The following is a 15,666-nucleotide window of genomic DNA, read 5'->3' as shown; positions in this document are numbered from 1 at the left end:
AATGGTTTGTGACTCGATAAGGATTGATCTCACGGTTAGGAAATCCTATCTCCCCGCGGTGTCCCAGGGCTTTAGGGAAATAAGATCCCTCTAAAACCGTGTAAGCAAATGAAACCTGATATTACTCGCATACGTATCCTGAATTCACATGCTGCAACGCTGAAAGAGAATTTTGCTCTAATGTTTGGTTTGTGTGAACGAACTAGACTGACTCTCACTTTCCAAGTGGACTGAACAATAATAGTAGTAATAAGAATAAAACCAGAAAATAAACGAATATCTAGGATTTAGAGTTTAGTTGAAAATTCTGAAAATCAGTCTAATCCCCACTATAGTCGAGAAATGCTAATATTGCCTAATTTGCCTAACAGATCCTCTGGAAACCAATGTTATGCTTAAGGTTAGGGATACAACTTGTTTATGAAAGAAAAAGCTTACGAATTTGATTAACAATGTAATAAAAGTTTTAATGAGCAAATGAAAACAATAACAAAAAAATGTTTTCTAAAAAAATTAAGCAAGCTGAAGGTTAATATTGAATTTTGGGTTTTCTGACAACAAATGTTCAGAATAAGGCATAAGGCCTTAACACAAAAAAAAATCAATTTAAGTAAATTACATTGAACTATGTAGTGAATGAATTGTTATCATTAACCTGATAATAATAAACAATCTGTGGAATTGATGTTTATAACCAGTGCTAGATGCAATCTTACATTGTTTACATTTTATATAGAGCTTTCCTGATTTACATAGATATCATACCAAACTGGTTAAATTACAATTTTGCATTTGAGAAATACCTAATTATTTGACATCATATGCTAAGTATATAGTTTACGTTGATTAGCTGATTTATTTTGACTATAACCTTTTTAATATTTACGAGATTAAGATATTACATAGCTAGACGGAATTTTGAATATAATAACCTATATTTTATTCGGGTGAAAACTAAGTATTGAAATGATTTAAAATGAGTTAAACTAGTTGAAGTAAGTGGAAATGAGTTGAAGTAACTTGAACTAAAATAAAATAAATTGAGAAACAAGTCATGACTTTGATTTGAGATTTGTGGGAAGTATGAAAGAAACATAGAATGATTTAAAGGAGTAAAGTAAACCTACTGCCTGACTGTTAACCATTTCTAATTATTTAAATTAATAACTGAGAATGAGAATAAGTGCAATAAATATGCAATTTGACATTTACCTAACAAGCATACACTATTAAGTACATAAAATCAATGAGCGTAGCATTACCATTTCGTTATGCATAAAGGCTACATATATATACTCATATTAACACAAGTAGAAAATTAATGGACACAAACATATATAGATATATATATATATATATATATATATATATATATATATATATAAAATCATAAGTAAATACATGCATACACACATAAAAATCAAATAACATATGAATATTAATAATAAATGTCAAGACGTCTCTCGAGATTTTTAATCTGAATATATTGAGTTTTTCGTGATTTTTCTCTTTATCATTAATAGGATTGGTATACGGCCGGACATTTTCATGTATTCCTCTAGTTTGTTCGTCTAGTTTATGCGCATAAACGTCTGATCGCTCGATTGTTAGAGGATCAGACTGACGTAATAATTGCGGCTTTACTTAGCCTACTTCGTATTTTTCATCTGTATTCTACCTGACTGTACTAATGTCGGTTCCGCTTTATTTATGGATTACGTATCTCCAACCAAGAAAATGATTAATTGCGAGACTAGTCGCACATACATCATAGTTACTAATTAATCCTTTAGCTCTCTTACGTAACATATTTTTGATGACTCATTACAATATTATTTATTAGAGTTTTACTAGTATATAGATCGAAATAGACTCATTTAGTACGTTCACTTCTATGCAAAATTACTTTACAAACACTATAATCTTTGGACAATTGAAGCAATGTCTTGAATATATTTTCTAGGAATATCTATTATGTCTTGTTCAAAATTATCTTAAAGTTCTCATATTACATGTACATAGCGCAGATGATGCATTTTTACTTCATACAAATTTCCATATGTTAAAGTAAATACTTCTTTCATCGTTAAAGGTCTACAACCTGCCATTCGATCTACTTTTAAATTAACTTTCTTTATATGTTATCAAAAAAATCTAAGCGACAAATAGAGAAATGACCTAAACTACTATCTCCTTAATAAAAACAACGACATATTCACTAAAGTCACAGAATATCTATATATAGAAGTATCATTTTAAAAAGTATCTCTATTTTTAATAAGCCTTGCTCAAAAAGAAAGAAAAAAATCTAATTGTTTAGCAATTACAGTTCGAGTTGGAAAATCTTTTCTCCACGCGGTGTAAATACATTAACAGTTTTTAAATAGTTCCGACTTTATATCGCGAACGTCTTGCATTTTATTCAATGACGAAAATTTCCCTTTTGGGATCAACAAAAAAGAATTTGGATGGGTCCTACCTTTCGCCGTACACACTGCTCTCACCACTAAGCTCACCACTAAGCTCAGCACACACATACAGATGTCCCTGCGTTTACTGGCTTCCTTCTTTCGTGCGAAGTGTCCTGGATTCGGAGTTCCTCTCTTCGATTCCCGCTGCGTCCTCCTCTCAAACTGGAAGGGGCGTCGCTCTTGGGCGTCTCCTGATCCATCAAGGTGGGGCTTCTGTTGGTCCATTTCTGATAGGATGCACTCTCACTAAAAGCACTTTCAGACGTCACACGGCACCAACATCACTCTCGGTGTTAAAAGTGTAGTGTTACACGGATAAACAGTGTTTATTGTTTTTAAGCATTGTGTATAATACTTCAAAAACTGATTATGTATGATTAAAACTAGTTCAAGTGCTTTCGGTGCGTATGTAGGTTATTCTAATTGTCTGTAATAGCTCGTGATTACGTTTATAAGTACAAAACTCTGTCACTCAAAAACAATGTTTGTAGGCGTTTCGCGATCTATGTATATATATATATATATTAGCAGCGTTACAAAGTTTATATATATATGTTTATATATATAAATATATTTTGAAGAAGATCAATGTGTAGGTTACTATGCTAAGGAAAGATTGTAATTTCGTACACTCGGCTTCGGTGAGTTTAGCCGCACATTGTTATTGTGAACTTAACTTTTGATTATGAATGTAGTGTGTGTGTAAGTTCCGGGTATGTTTTTGTGTTGCGGTGGTACGCTGTTTCCCGGTGAAGAATTATTTTACGACTGACTTGGAGTTTTGAATTTTTAACCTGCCGAACTTTTTGGATACGCCTCTAACGGTGTCTTCGATTTCGTCTCTGCTCTCTTATTCGTTAAGTCATTTTGGTGTCCTAAATTTTGATTCTCTTGGTCTCCGCCTAGTTACGGTGTTCGGGCGTCGTTTCTCTAACGTACGTGCTTCCTTCAAATTTCACATGTTATATCGAAAATTTTTATGAGAGTTGATTTGGCACCTAGTCGTCTCGTGCGTGGTTTTGGACCATTTCACAGTTCTATGTTAAAATTTTATCTTGGTTCTGCGTGGCGACATAAGGTCTATGCTGTGATTTTGACAAATTCGCAGAGATTATATTTCTACTTGGATTCTATTCAACGTGTTAGGACTTTATTATTTTTCTCAATTTCACAAAAAGATGCTAAAAGCTGTTTTGTTCTTCTTTCTTGCGTTCACGCGGGGAACTCTGCTGTGTGTGGTTTTCTACGTGTGTGGCTTAGGCAGTGGTATTGAGAGACAATGGAAGGGTCTTCCAACTGTCCTCGCCGCACGGACAGGTATACAGAAAAAAATAAAACATCTTACTTCTCGGATAGTAAGGGAAAATAGAGAATGTCCTTTTCCTCTTTAAACAAACAAAAATGAAAATGAAAATTATATTCACTAATGTTCATAATTATACGCAAAATTGAGTTTAAAAGATTTATTTAAAAATTAAATAAAAATGGTAATGATGCAACTGTCACAACCATCTTCCAGCTACGCTAAGATTTGCAACAAGTATTACAAGTATTTGCTACAAGTATTTGCAGTATTTGGAACATACAGTATTTACCATAACCCAGACAGATTTCAGCAACGGTACAACTGTCTATCTGCTTCAACTACTGCTTATATAGTTGTTGGGGATGGTTACACCTGCAATTATGGTGAATACTGTATGTTTTTGAACACTTTATACAATATGTTTAAGATGTTCCACGGGCACCATGTTGGGTTCAATGCAACTCAACATCATCTCTCTCTTGTGTAGCACCTCTAGTCCAGACACGTGACTTTCCACTCATCATAGGTATTCTGCCATTATTGGCAGATAACTTGCATTAACTGAGAAGCTTCCATGCTCCACGATCTTCAGCTAACCTCTTCGTCTTCAAGTGCGAATTTTCTGTTTTGATACCGTCCATCAACTGTAGCATCCTTCGTCCCCTACCTCTCTTTCCTGCCTCTAGCACGTCTCTCGTGATACAGTTTCTTCTCAGCCAACGTCCCAACTGTTTTCTCTTCCTCTTTTCAATTACTCTAAAACAGTTATTTTTCTCCCCCGCCGATTCTAATACCCTGTCATTCGTTTTCTGCTCGACCTAGCCAAATCTCTGTATTCTTCTCCATTCGTAACATAAAATCATTCAGTAAGTTTTTCTTAACAAATAAAATATTAAATATTACCATGTATGATATCTATTTCCGATGAAGTGTTTACCTCAAATTAAAACTCGAGTACTGTCAAAGATTGTACTTTAAAGTAAGTTCCCTCTTATATAAACCTGATGCTGGAAACGAACGTTATACTCCAATTAATTAGTCGATTAATGAACACAGTTACAAATATGACACAAAATGTCCTAAAAATAAATAAATAATAAAGTAGTATCAAGTGTATACACGTTAGGATTTGGTAATATTTTTACTATCCAACGTTGTTTACACTTTATTTATATAATTGAAATTTTGGCAATTGATGTAAGACGAGTGCAAATTCGCACATAAATTATCATTTCGAATATATAGATATATGCTGCATCGATTCGACTTCATACTTTAACAAGACAAATTTAATTTTTTTTTTAAAGTTCCACCAAACGTGACTTTTTTATCTCTTAATTTATCTCTAATTCAAATTCTACTTAATCTAATCCGACAGGGACGCGAACACAGAAATTTCAAGGAAAGTTAAAAGTAAAAACTTGTCTTTTAGTGGGATTCTAACCAACGACTAAAAGCGCATCCTGATCAGCAAGGAAATAACTCAGACCACTCGACTAGGGTCAATGACTAGCAATTACACCAACATATTGAATAACTTTCTTATTACAGGATAAAGTGTCTTTTGTATTGCCTCAGGTTTAAACCTAATTCTTTCTGACGTAATCTACTGTAATTATTGATGTTCACGGTGTCTGTTACTTTGACGAATTATATTTAACATTGATACATGCTCTATTTCGTATTCGTTCATCAATATTATACAAACGAATATCAGTATTATTTAGAATCCCTTATTTAGGATTTAGGATTCATTATTTAGAGTCCGCTGGTCATGTGCAATGGTAACAGAAAAATCCACTTTACTGACGTTTTTGATATGACTCACAACACAAAATGAAGTTCTACAGGATGTCCAAATGCTTTGCTCTTAAGCAGTAGTTTGAAACCTGACTTGCGCGCACCCTAAGAGGTGTAAAGTGAGAGCAAAGTGGCACAAACTACAAATAGAAATAATATTACAAATGCTACGAATGTTGTTACCAAGAAGTTAAATCAAACACGTTAAACTGCCGTAGAAATACAAAATAACTATTGAGTAGGAACTGTGATTTCATTAAGAAAAATCTGTTAAAATAATAATAATAATAGTACGTTACAATGGTATGCGGAAGTTTGGTGCAAATAAATATACATTGGCGAGATGATGATGATGATGATGATGATTATTATTATTATTATTATTATTATTATTATTATTATTATTATTATTATTATTATTATTATTATTATTATTATTATTATTATTATTATTATTATTAAAGATTTCATACTTCAATGCTGCAACTTTATTACAGAGGGGGCCAGACGAACGAGCAGCAAGAAGGGGGCGTGAAATATGCAGTGTTTACGACAGCTGGCGCAAGGTAAACAAGGTTAGGAACCATCGCTCTAAACGTTGCGGATCATGCGGTGCAAGGCGAAATCAAGGTCCATAACAAGGTCGGACTAATTGGGTCTCAGATCGCTAGGGATGTGAGGTGCGACAAGAAACAGTCAAGAAATGGATTTGTTCTTAATAGAACCACAGTTCCTACACAATAGTCATTTTGTGTATCTACGGCATTTAATTTAACGTGTTTCATTTCATACTTGTAATATTATTTCTTTTAATTCTGTCAATAGTTTGTGCCCCCTCGCTTTTTACACCTCTTAGGTCGTGCGCAACTCAGGTTGTGAGCCACACCTTAAGAGAGAGGCATCTTGACAGCTCGGAGAACTTCGCGTTGTGAGTCGTATCGAAAATGTCAGAAAGCGAATCGTTCTATATTTTTATTGCTTACTAGTGAATCTTCATAAGGGATCTAAATATTGCTGATTATCTATGTAATATTGATGAACGAATAAAAATAGAACAAGTAACAGCGCTAAATATAATTCGTTAAAATACCAGATACCATGAACATAAAAAATACATTACGTCAGAGCAAATTAGGTTTAACCTCAGAAAATGCAAAAGATACTTTATTCTGCAACAAGAGGTGTTACTCGATATATTTAGTGCAGTTACTACTCAGTTACCATAGTCGAGTAGTCTGAGATGTTTGGCTGGTGATCAGGATACACTTTCAATCGTTTGCTGAAGTCCCACTAAAATACAGAAGTATTTTTCTTTAACCTTTTTTCGAAATTTCTATGTTCGTGTCCCTGTCGGATTCAATTAAGTAGAATTTGAAACAAATGAATTATGGGACAAAAAAAGTTTGGTTGAACTTTTGAAATTAATTAATATATATGATTTAAATTTATTTGGTTAAACTATGAAGAAATCGAATCGATGTAACATTTATCTATATATGCGAAATTATAATTCATGTGCAAATTTGCACTCGTCTCACATCCATTGGCGAGATTTTGATTATAGAAATTAAGTCCATACAACAATGAATAGTAAAATATTACCAAATTGTAACATAAATACCTGATATTACTTTTTTTTTTTTTTTTTTTTTTGTACGACCTACTGCGTCATACTTATAACCCTCTTCATGTATCAACTAATTAATTGGAGAGTTCAACGTCCCTCTCCAGCATCAAGTTTATACAAGAGAGGACTTACTTTAAAGTGCAATCTTTGATAGTACTCGAGTGTTAATCTGAAGTAAGTACCCTACCGAAAATAGTTATCATACATGGTAATATGTATATTGTATCTATATTTTTTTCTATCATTTACACAGAATTATGATATTGCCATTTGAAAATGTATAACAAGAAAGAAATTATTCTATTTGTTAAGGAAACATTACGGAATGATTTTATGTTTACGAATCAGAGGATAGTAATAGTAAACTCAATATACCTAGTATGTTATCTGCAGCTATGGCATTTTACATTCACAATTCGGATAATATTCTCTCCTAATATAATTTGGAAGGAAAATAATCGCAAAGTGGCATTCAGAGAAATATTTTCAATCTCCTGACTAAAGTTAGGACCGTGCAAAAAAATAATTTAAAAAAAAAACTTGACTTCGATCAGAGTTTGAATACAGAAATATCGCATTGACAAACTACTCACCCACACCGCATGACTATTTCTTACCCTATCTGAAAAACGAAATGAAATCATTAAGTTTTACGTCCCACAATTATACCGACTAGGCTAAAGGAGACGGTGATGATGAGATATGAATTAAATGGTGGAATAAAGAAAATGGAATGAAACGGAAGAACCCCGAGAAAACCCCCGCACACGGTATTTGTCCACCACAAAACTTACTTGGTGCGAGCTGAGATGGACCCCAAGGATCCCATGTACTAGAAGTGAACGCTTTATCACTGAACCACCGCAGCCCCCTTACTCTATCTGAAATCTTTAAACGTTTATATCATGGTTTCCTGCTTTCAACCAGCTTTAGTTTATAGTCAGACATGATTGAATTTTCAGTACAGTAATTGAAAGTTCTACAATGTTTTTGCAATGGATAAACGTACTTTTCGCACACGTCATTTTAATTTTATGTTGTAATAATGTATGTAAACCAAGTTAAAACCGTGAAACAACTTGGGCTGGAATGATCGCAAATATTTTGTAGTTAGGAAACTGGATATACAAACCCACTTAACGAGGGATTACTTGATTGAGACATGATACTATATTGCTGAGCGTTAACGTTATTTTCACTGCACACGTAGAATATGGCTGCACAATTTATCTATCGATTGTCCGACTAATCGTCTCAATTGGATGGTCACCTCAGCTAAGATTTGGCGACACTAGTGACGTACGATGCGCCAGAGTCATCAAAGATCATGATCACTCAAGGCTACTTCTCCTTTGTTTATCCGATTACTCCTCTTTTTACCCCTGTCCGTGTACTCTGGCCATACTAGTAACACCGTGGAACGAGAAAACCCCATTTCTTGCAAAATTTCTGACGTTGAATGTCCCCTGCGTGAAGCACCTATTGTTTGTTCTTGATTGAAGCTGTCTAAATCGTGTTTTACTCACTATGATTAAGGCAAGTGAATGTCAATGTGGGAGGGGACGGGAGCACCCCGAGAAAACCCACGGACACGATATTGTTTACTACAAACTTACTTGGTTGGGGATCGAATCAGGGACCCTACACACCAGAGGTAAGCGTTCTACCATTTAGCCACCATGCCTCTACCAATTGCTTCGAGAGAGCTACATTTGTACCCATATATATATATCCTACGTCAATGTTTGCATATGTGCATAAATGGGACACTAACGTCACGATATTCGCATTACACGGTCTATCTCTAATTCAGTGGTATATCAATGTATATTTTTAATCTTACCTTTGCTTTTAAGTCGATGTAATGTTCCAAATCTTTCTCAATTGGATCATCACTAAATAAGGTGAACCCTGACTGAGAAACTTCTCTGCATCCGATTTCTTGATTCAGTGTGGAGAGAAATTCTTCAATCGTTGTTGAACCATCAAAACTTACCACCTGAAAATGAGGAATATGAATATTTGGATTGCATTCTCGATTATATTTGCTTATTTTAGTATTTAAGAATACAAAAAGCAGTTAGAAGTGTTTTCAGCTAGCAGTTAACTAACTCTTTGGCATGACTGAATATTCGGTGATTTTGTTCTGTTTTCAAGCAAAACAAAATAAGTTTTACCTTACAGATTGTATGATCAGGAGATGAAAAAAAAAAAAAATAAAATAAAGAATACAGATTCTACTAAAAGCATATTAATCAGAAATATAGTTATTATGGGCATATTAATAATAAATTAAATTAAATATAGCAGCTGTAGCAAAATTAAGTTGTTAACATGTTAATATATTTTTAGTCATTCTGATATTTGTTATTGTCTTGTTTTGGATAACCGATTAGCATTGACATTGCCGTCACTCCTATGAAAACAAATTCTATGCACGAAGTTCATACTTTTGTTGCAAGGCGGCGCACATTGCTGCAGAAAGTGCTCTCTGTTTTGACAAAATATTAAAAAGTGCGGCGACAAAGAGTACAATACAAACATTCCAATCTTTATTGTGCAGGCAGAAAAGAAAATTTTTAATAGATTTTATGGAGTTATCTTTTTATTATTATTATTATTATTATTATTATTATTATTATTATTATTATTATTATTATTATTATTATTATTATTATTATTATTAATAATAATAATAATAATAATAATAAAATCACCAACATCGATGAAGTAGTGTGAATGTTAGGATCAGAGAATGGTCATATAAAACTACTGATTTCCATCCCAATACATTTTGTTCAGACACCGAATTATCATTTATAAATATTAATCTACAAAGCACCGAGAATGTTGCCATCGATTCCGATAAAAACAAATTCCTTATCAAGTTTCAAGGTCAAACTTTCAGATTTGTAGCTTAGCATCTGTTGAAAGATTGGATTCTCTAGAGAACCATTCTCGATTTACTCCTTAGAGGTGAGGACCAGAGCCGAGATTTGAAATTTTATCATTCCTTATCTAACAACAATGGATAGTTCTAAAATATAGCACAGTAATTTAACACTCCATTCAAACATTTCCTATTATAATTAAGTTACAATTGAGTGCATATTTATAAACAGCAGGATCTGTAGCTTCTGCTTTCGTTGAAAAATTCGATTCTTTAGAGTTTCGTCGAAAGATCGGTATTCTACAATACAACAAACAGTATTCGAATATTTTCAACTTGAAGATGTCAATTTGAAGAGGACATAGAACTTAATAATGATTTGACGTATTAAGTACATAAATGACGTTATATCAATGCAATGCATACGAAGAATTATAATGATTTTACAAACCTGGTAAGTTCCATTGAGTAGGTGCACTGGAATGGCATGGGGCAGTGAATGGTGATAAGGATTCTTGAGCAGTATGGAGAGCACTTCCATTCTCGAGGGCTTGGCTTCACGACCTCCATTTTGAAGAGTTCGTTCTAAGGCACGCTGACAATATGCTGCATATTTTCCAGCTTCGCTTCTGAAGTTATAAGATCAATAACCGAAAGAACATTAAATTCAGCTGATAGCACAAATTGTGACAAGTGTACACTATAAATTGTATATTTAATATTAATGTGTATATAACTATCATTTTCAATTATGATTCAATAAATTACCGTTTTTCTTTGTTTACAGCAGGGTTTGAAAAAACAGTTTTTTTTTAGAAAGCCCAACCCACCTGGGCCCATATGTTTTTTTGGGGGGTATTTTCGGGTCGCAAAAGTTTAAAACTCTTTTTGAGGTTTTCCTCATTCACACCAGGGTGGTACCTAACTTATAGGTCCCAGGCCGCTTCCTTCCTTCCCTTTCCACGGATAGTGTGCTCGCCGAGGGACGTCATCACACAAACGTGACGGGATAAATGGCCGTAGATGCCGAAAGCCCAGAAATCTAAATACTAAATCCTACATATTTACTGGTAGTACCGGTATCCATGGCCTTAAACCCATCAAACGTATGAGAGATAACGACCCTCGGTGTCGCTGAGTCGGCGAGCATACTATTCACAGAAAGTATTTTCTAAAATATAAAATTACATGTTTTATTTTAAATAGGCTATAAGCATAATCCATACATTAATTTGTTCTATAATTATCTCAACCTACAGTAAGATATTTTTATCCATTCAGTGCATTCTGAACTTTATGAAGGTCTTATGTTGAATGTTGTTGTATACCTTAACGTGAAAGCATCTAATTCATCCAAGGAAAGTCCAAAATCTGATAAAAATCACTTTCAATGCGGTCACCTTAATTGTACCATTAAAATACTAACAAAAAGCTTAAAAACCCAGGCGGGTTTTAAAGTGTTTTTTTTCAGGTGGGTCCAACCCGAAAAAACCCGGTGGGTTTTTTCGGGCTAGGTCCATTGGGCAAACCCTGGTTTACAGTCTACACAGAATGGCCATATGATAGTGAAGGCGAAATATAAAATCTTTCTACGAAGATAATACACAATATCTACAAATTTTATAACACTATCAGATAAGTTTTATCTATATATTAATATTATTACTTTAATTCTTGATAACAAAGCTTTTCAAATTCCGAAATACTATATACTGAGTTTCTTATGAAGAAAGATTTAAAAATTATGTATAAATTTTATGGTAGTAAATTAAATTCATAAATTGAAAGCGAATTAGCTTCAAACTGCCAAACGACAATGAACCAACTTTCAAGTTGGATGAATAAAAATGGCCTAATTACTAATGCAAATAAAACATATGCCTTAAATTTTCACAATGGTAAAAGTAACCAAGCCAATACAATAGTAAAAATAAATAATAAAACAATTAAATTGCTAATTGCTACCTTTCCCGGAGTTAAAATATCTAAATATTTCAACTGGGAACCACATATAGAATATGTAAGAAGTAAGTTAAGCAAACTGTGTTATGCAATTAGATGTATAAGAGATAAAATTAATGTAGAAACAGCTAAATGTATATATTATTCAAACTTTCATTCTATAACAAAATATGGCTTGATGTTCTGGGTAAATACACCTAAGTCGTGTCATCTTTAGGCCACAGAAGAAAGTGGTAAGGATACTTTCAGGAGTAGAATGGAACTCTCCTTGCAGAAATGTTTTTAAGGAACTTGAACTAATGCCTCTTCCCTCAATGTATTTGATCGAAATATAATATATTTGAAGAAAACTTAGTAGTAAATTTATTGTTAACAAAGTCATTCACAAGTACAACACAAGAAGTAAAGAAAACATTCACTTGCATGCACATACAATAAATATATATATACACAATAAATCAGTTACGCACAAAAGTACTCTATTATACAATCTACTTCCATCATGTATTAAAAAATCGGGTATCTGTAAATAGCTTTAGAATTTTACTTAAAAGGTACTTGACAGAACAACGTTTTTACTCTGTTGAGAAATATGTGCAAAATAATTCGTTTATATATATAACTGGCATGTCCTATTTCGTTGTATGACGATGAACGGACGCAATAAATCATGATTATGATTATGAAATAATTCCATACCCGTATACTTATAACTTTTTTCTGTGGTAGTTAACCTGACTTGTAACGTATTTAAATCACCTTTATGCCTAGTATTGTAGGAATGGATGTCACTTCGAAGGTTAGTTATTTAAATTTTCTTTAATATACATTGGACACTGAAAAATATACAAAGAAGGCACCTTCATAAGTTGTGTTTTATTATATCCTTCCTTGCAGGATGCAATTCTAGATAGTGCTTCTATTATTCTTATTGCTTTCTTCTGCCATTTGAAGACATTATGCACGCCAGATGAACCATTCCACAACATTATGCCATATTCCATATTTGAGTGGGGAAAAAGCATTGTATGATGTTATAAGAGATTTCTTACTAATTACTGTTTTTAATTTACGTAATAAAAATAGTGCTCTGGATCAAACTCTGGATAGCACTATTGTACGGTTTTTTTCAACAACTCTGGAGCACGGTTTTTTTCATTACAAGAATTATTTACATTATCTGGGCATTAATGTTTTAAGCGCTGAAAGGAGCATCAGGTAGGCATGTTAAATATGAAAAATGTCTAAAATGACCAAAAGCAGCCTTGAATCCTTTGTGCACTGAACGCTCCATATCATTTTCGTGTTCAGCAACCGAAAAAACATAAATATAAATAAATTATATTCGTTTCACCGTAACAACCAAATTCTGGAAAAATTCTTGAACAGTGTAATTTTAAAAGCAAGTGAGATCTTTTTAAATAAAATCAACACCGTTTTCTGCTAACACGGTGTTGGGAAGAGTCGAAGTTATGGCTAATGATGTTTCACAACTGAAGAGAAATTTGGACAAGTCTAGTTACTTTTCACCTTAACTTGATGAATCGACAGACATCACTGGTAATACTCAATTAGATATTTTTGTGAAAATGAGCTTCGCAAGAAAACAACTTTTGAAAGCAATTCCTCTTAAAGGTGCACGAGGGACAAGATATATTTTCTGAGATTAAAAACTTCATTTCCTCTGAGAAAATTCCTACACATGAATTGGTAGTTTTAACAACACACGGAGCTCCAGTCATGATTGGGGATCGGAAAATATTCATAGCGTTATGTTGCAGTGATGAAATCTTTCCACTGTTCGTTAATTACCACTGCATTAGTCACCAACAGTCACTGTATGCATTTTTTTTTTTTTTCAGATGAACAATGTTATGAAACTCGTGGAGAAGATTGGAAACAAATTAAGGTCTCAAGGTTTTCACAGAAGTGTGCTTAAAACAGTGACTAATGAATTTAACTGTCAATATAGAGGCCTATTCCTTCATAGTAAAGTAAGATGGCTGAGTTAAAGGCGGGTTCTTTAGCGATTCAAGTAACTTCTTCCACGGATAATTGAATTTTGAAAAAAATGTGGTGAGTCATATCCTGAACTTAAAGAATCTACTTAGTTTCAGGATTTTGCGTTTCTAGAAGATATAACAGAAAAGCTTACTGCACTCAATTTTTAACTGCAAGGCGAAAACAATGATTTAGGAGAAATTATATCTAATGTTCAGGTATTTTCAAGAAAGCACGAATGTGGGCAAAAAATCTCATCTGAGGTAATGCCAAACACATTACCTGTTTGAAAGACAGATTACTTTACAACCTTACTGTCGCGAAAACAAAGTAGGAATTCTACCAACTTTACAGGGCAATTTGAGGAACGCTTTCAGGATATCCAGAAAACTGGACTTCTGGCACAGATCATCAGAACACCTTTACGGACATTGATGTTGAAGAACCTTTGACATGTGTTACGAAACATTTCAACGAAGATGGTTCGACAGCAGAAATGAAAGTCTTTACTTTTCAAAATGAGCTGGCTTTGAAGTCCATCTCAGTGCCAAAATCTGTTTGGGCTCCATTTTTAAGGGGAAAGTATCTTCTTTCGTTTCATATTAGTCTTCGAGTGATGACGCTGTCTAATTTTATATATGCATGAGTGCTCATTTTCGAACATGAGGTTCATAAAAAAAGTAAAAAAAAAAAAAAAAAAGGTTCAGAAACATACTTAGTAATGAACATGGGCAACTACATTCGAGAGGCTGTGACTAGCAATTCAATCAATAAAATATTTTAAAAAAGAGAAAAAGAAAACCTGAGGGTGAATGACATATTTCTAATTAAGTGTTTTCCCACGTTTGTGTCGGTAAAGGCAATAAAGTTAAGCGTTACTGAAAGTTCTCTGTCATTTTTCTAATAAATATTCTTTTTATCGGTATATTATTTGGTCTAGGAATTAATTCGTGCGGGTGGACAAGAGATGGCGCAACGAACGGAGCGTCCCACAGTTCCGTGTATCCACACATGTGTTGCAAACCCCTGTCATCGCGTATCGTTCGTAGTATAGGGCATTGGATTAAAGCGTCAACAACACCAGTTTGTAGTTAAGTGAACATGGCGCAATTTGTGCCTGATAAAGTGTTTTTGTGGGGTGTCCTGCTGCATTACTTTAACATGCAGAAAAGTGCGACTGAAAGTCATCGTATTTTGGTGGAAGTGTATGGTGACCATGCTCTAGCTGAGCGAACGTGTCAGAAGTGGTTTGCACGGTTTAGAAGTGGTGATTTCGGCTTGGCAGACCAAGAGCGAGCTGGACAGCCAAAAAAATTTCAAGACGAAGAATTGACAGCATTGCTCGAGCAGGATTCGTGTCAAACGCAGGAACAACTTGCAGCAGCATTAGGCGTTGATCAAACAACAGTCTCCAAACGCTTGAAAGCCATGGGAATGATTCAAAAGATGTCACATTGGGTTCCACATGAATTGAAAGACAGAGACGTTGAAAGACGAAAAAACATTTGCGAATTGCTGCTTCAACGACAGAGCAGAAAGGGGTTTCTGCATCGAATTATTGCGGGTGATGAGAAGTGGATCCATTACGAGAACCCTAAACGAAAAAAGG

The 15,666-nt window shown here is 33.9% G+C and overlaps 1 protein-coding gene across 6 annotated transcripts in view; it reads right to left on the bottom strand.

The window, feature by feature from the left end:
- Positions 1-15,666, bottom strand: part of LOC145660567 (uncharacterized protein CG43867-like) — a 714,987-nt gene that overhangs the window by 23,386 nt on the left and 675,935 nt on the right. For 4 of the 6 annotated variants that reach the window (XM_081725794.1, XM_081725789.1, XM_081725792.1 and 1 more), the window contains 2 exons: positions 10,546-10,738; positions 9,048-9,203 (listed from right to left, as the gene is read on the bottom strand). In XM_081725794.1, the coding sequence (XP_081581920.1) occupies positions 9,048-9,203; positions 10,546-10,738 (349 nt within the window). The remainder of the gene's footprint in view (positions 1-9,047; positions 9,204-10,545; positions 10,739-15,666) is intronic. The other 2 variants (XM_081725790.1, XM_081725793.1) reach the window with 1 other exon arrangement.

This window comes from Thermobia domestica, chromosome 9 (assembly GCF_964235325.1).
Source record: "Thermobia domestica chromosome 9, izTheDome1.hap1.1, whole genome shotgun sequence".
NCBI lineage: Eukaryota > Metazoa > Arthropoda > Insecta > Zygentoma > Lepismatidae > Thermobia > Thermobia domestica.
The sequence above is the reverse complement of the archived record's forward strand: the minus strand, read 5'-3'. Positions and strand labels throughout refer to the sequence as shown.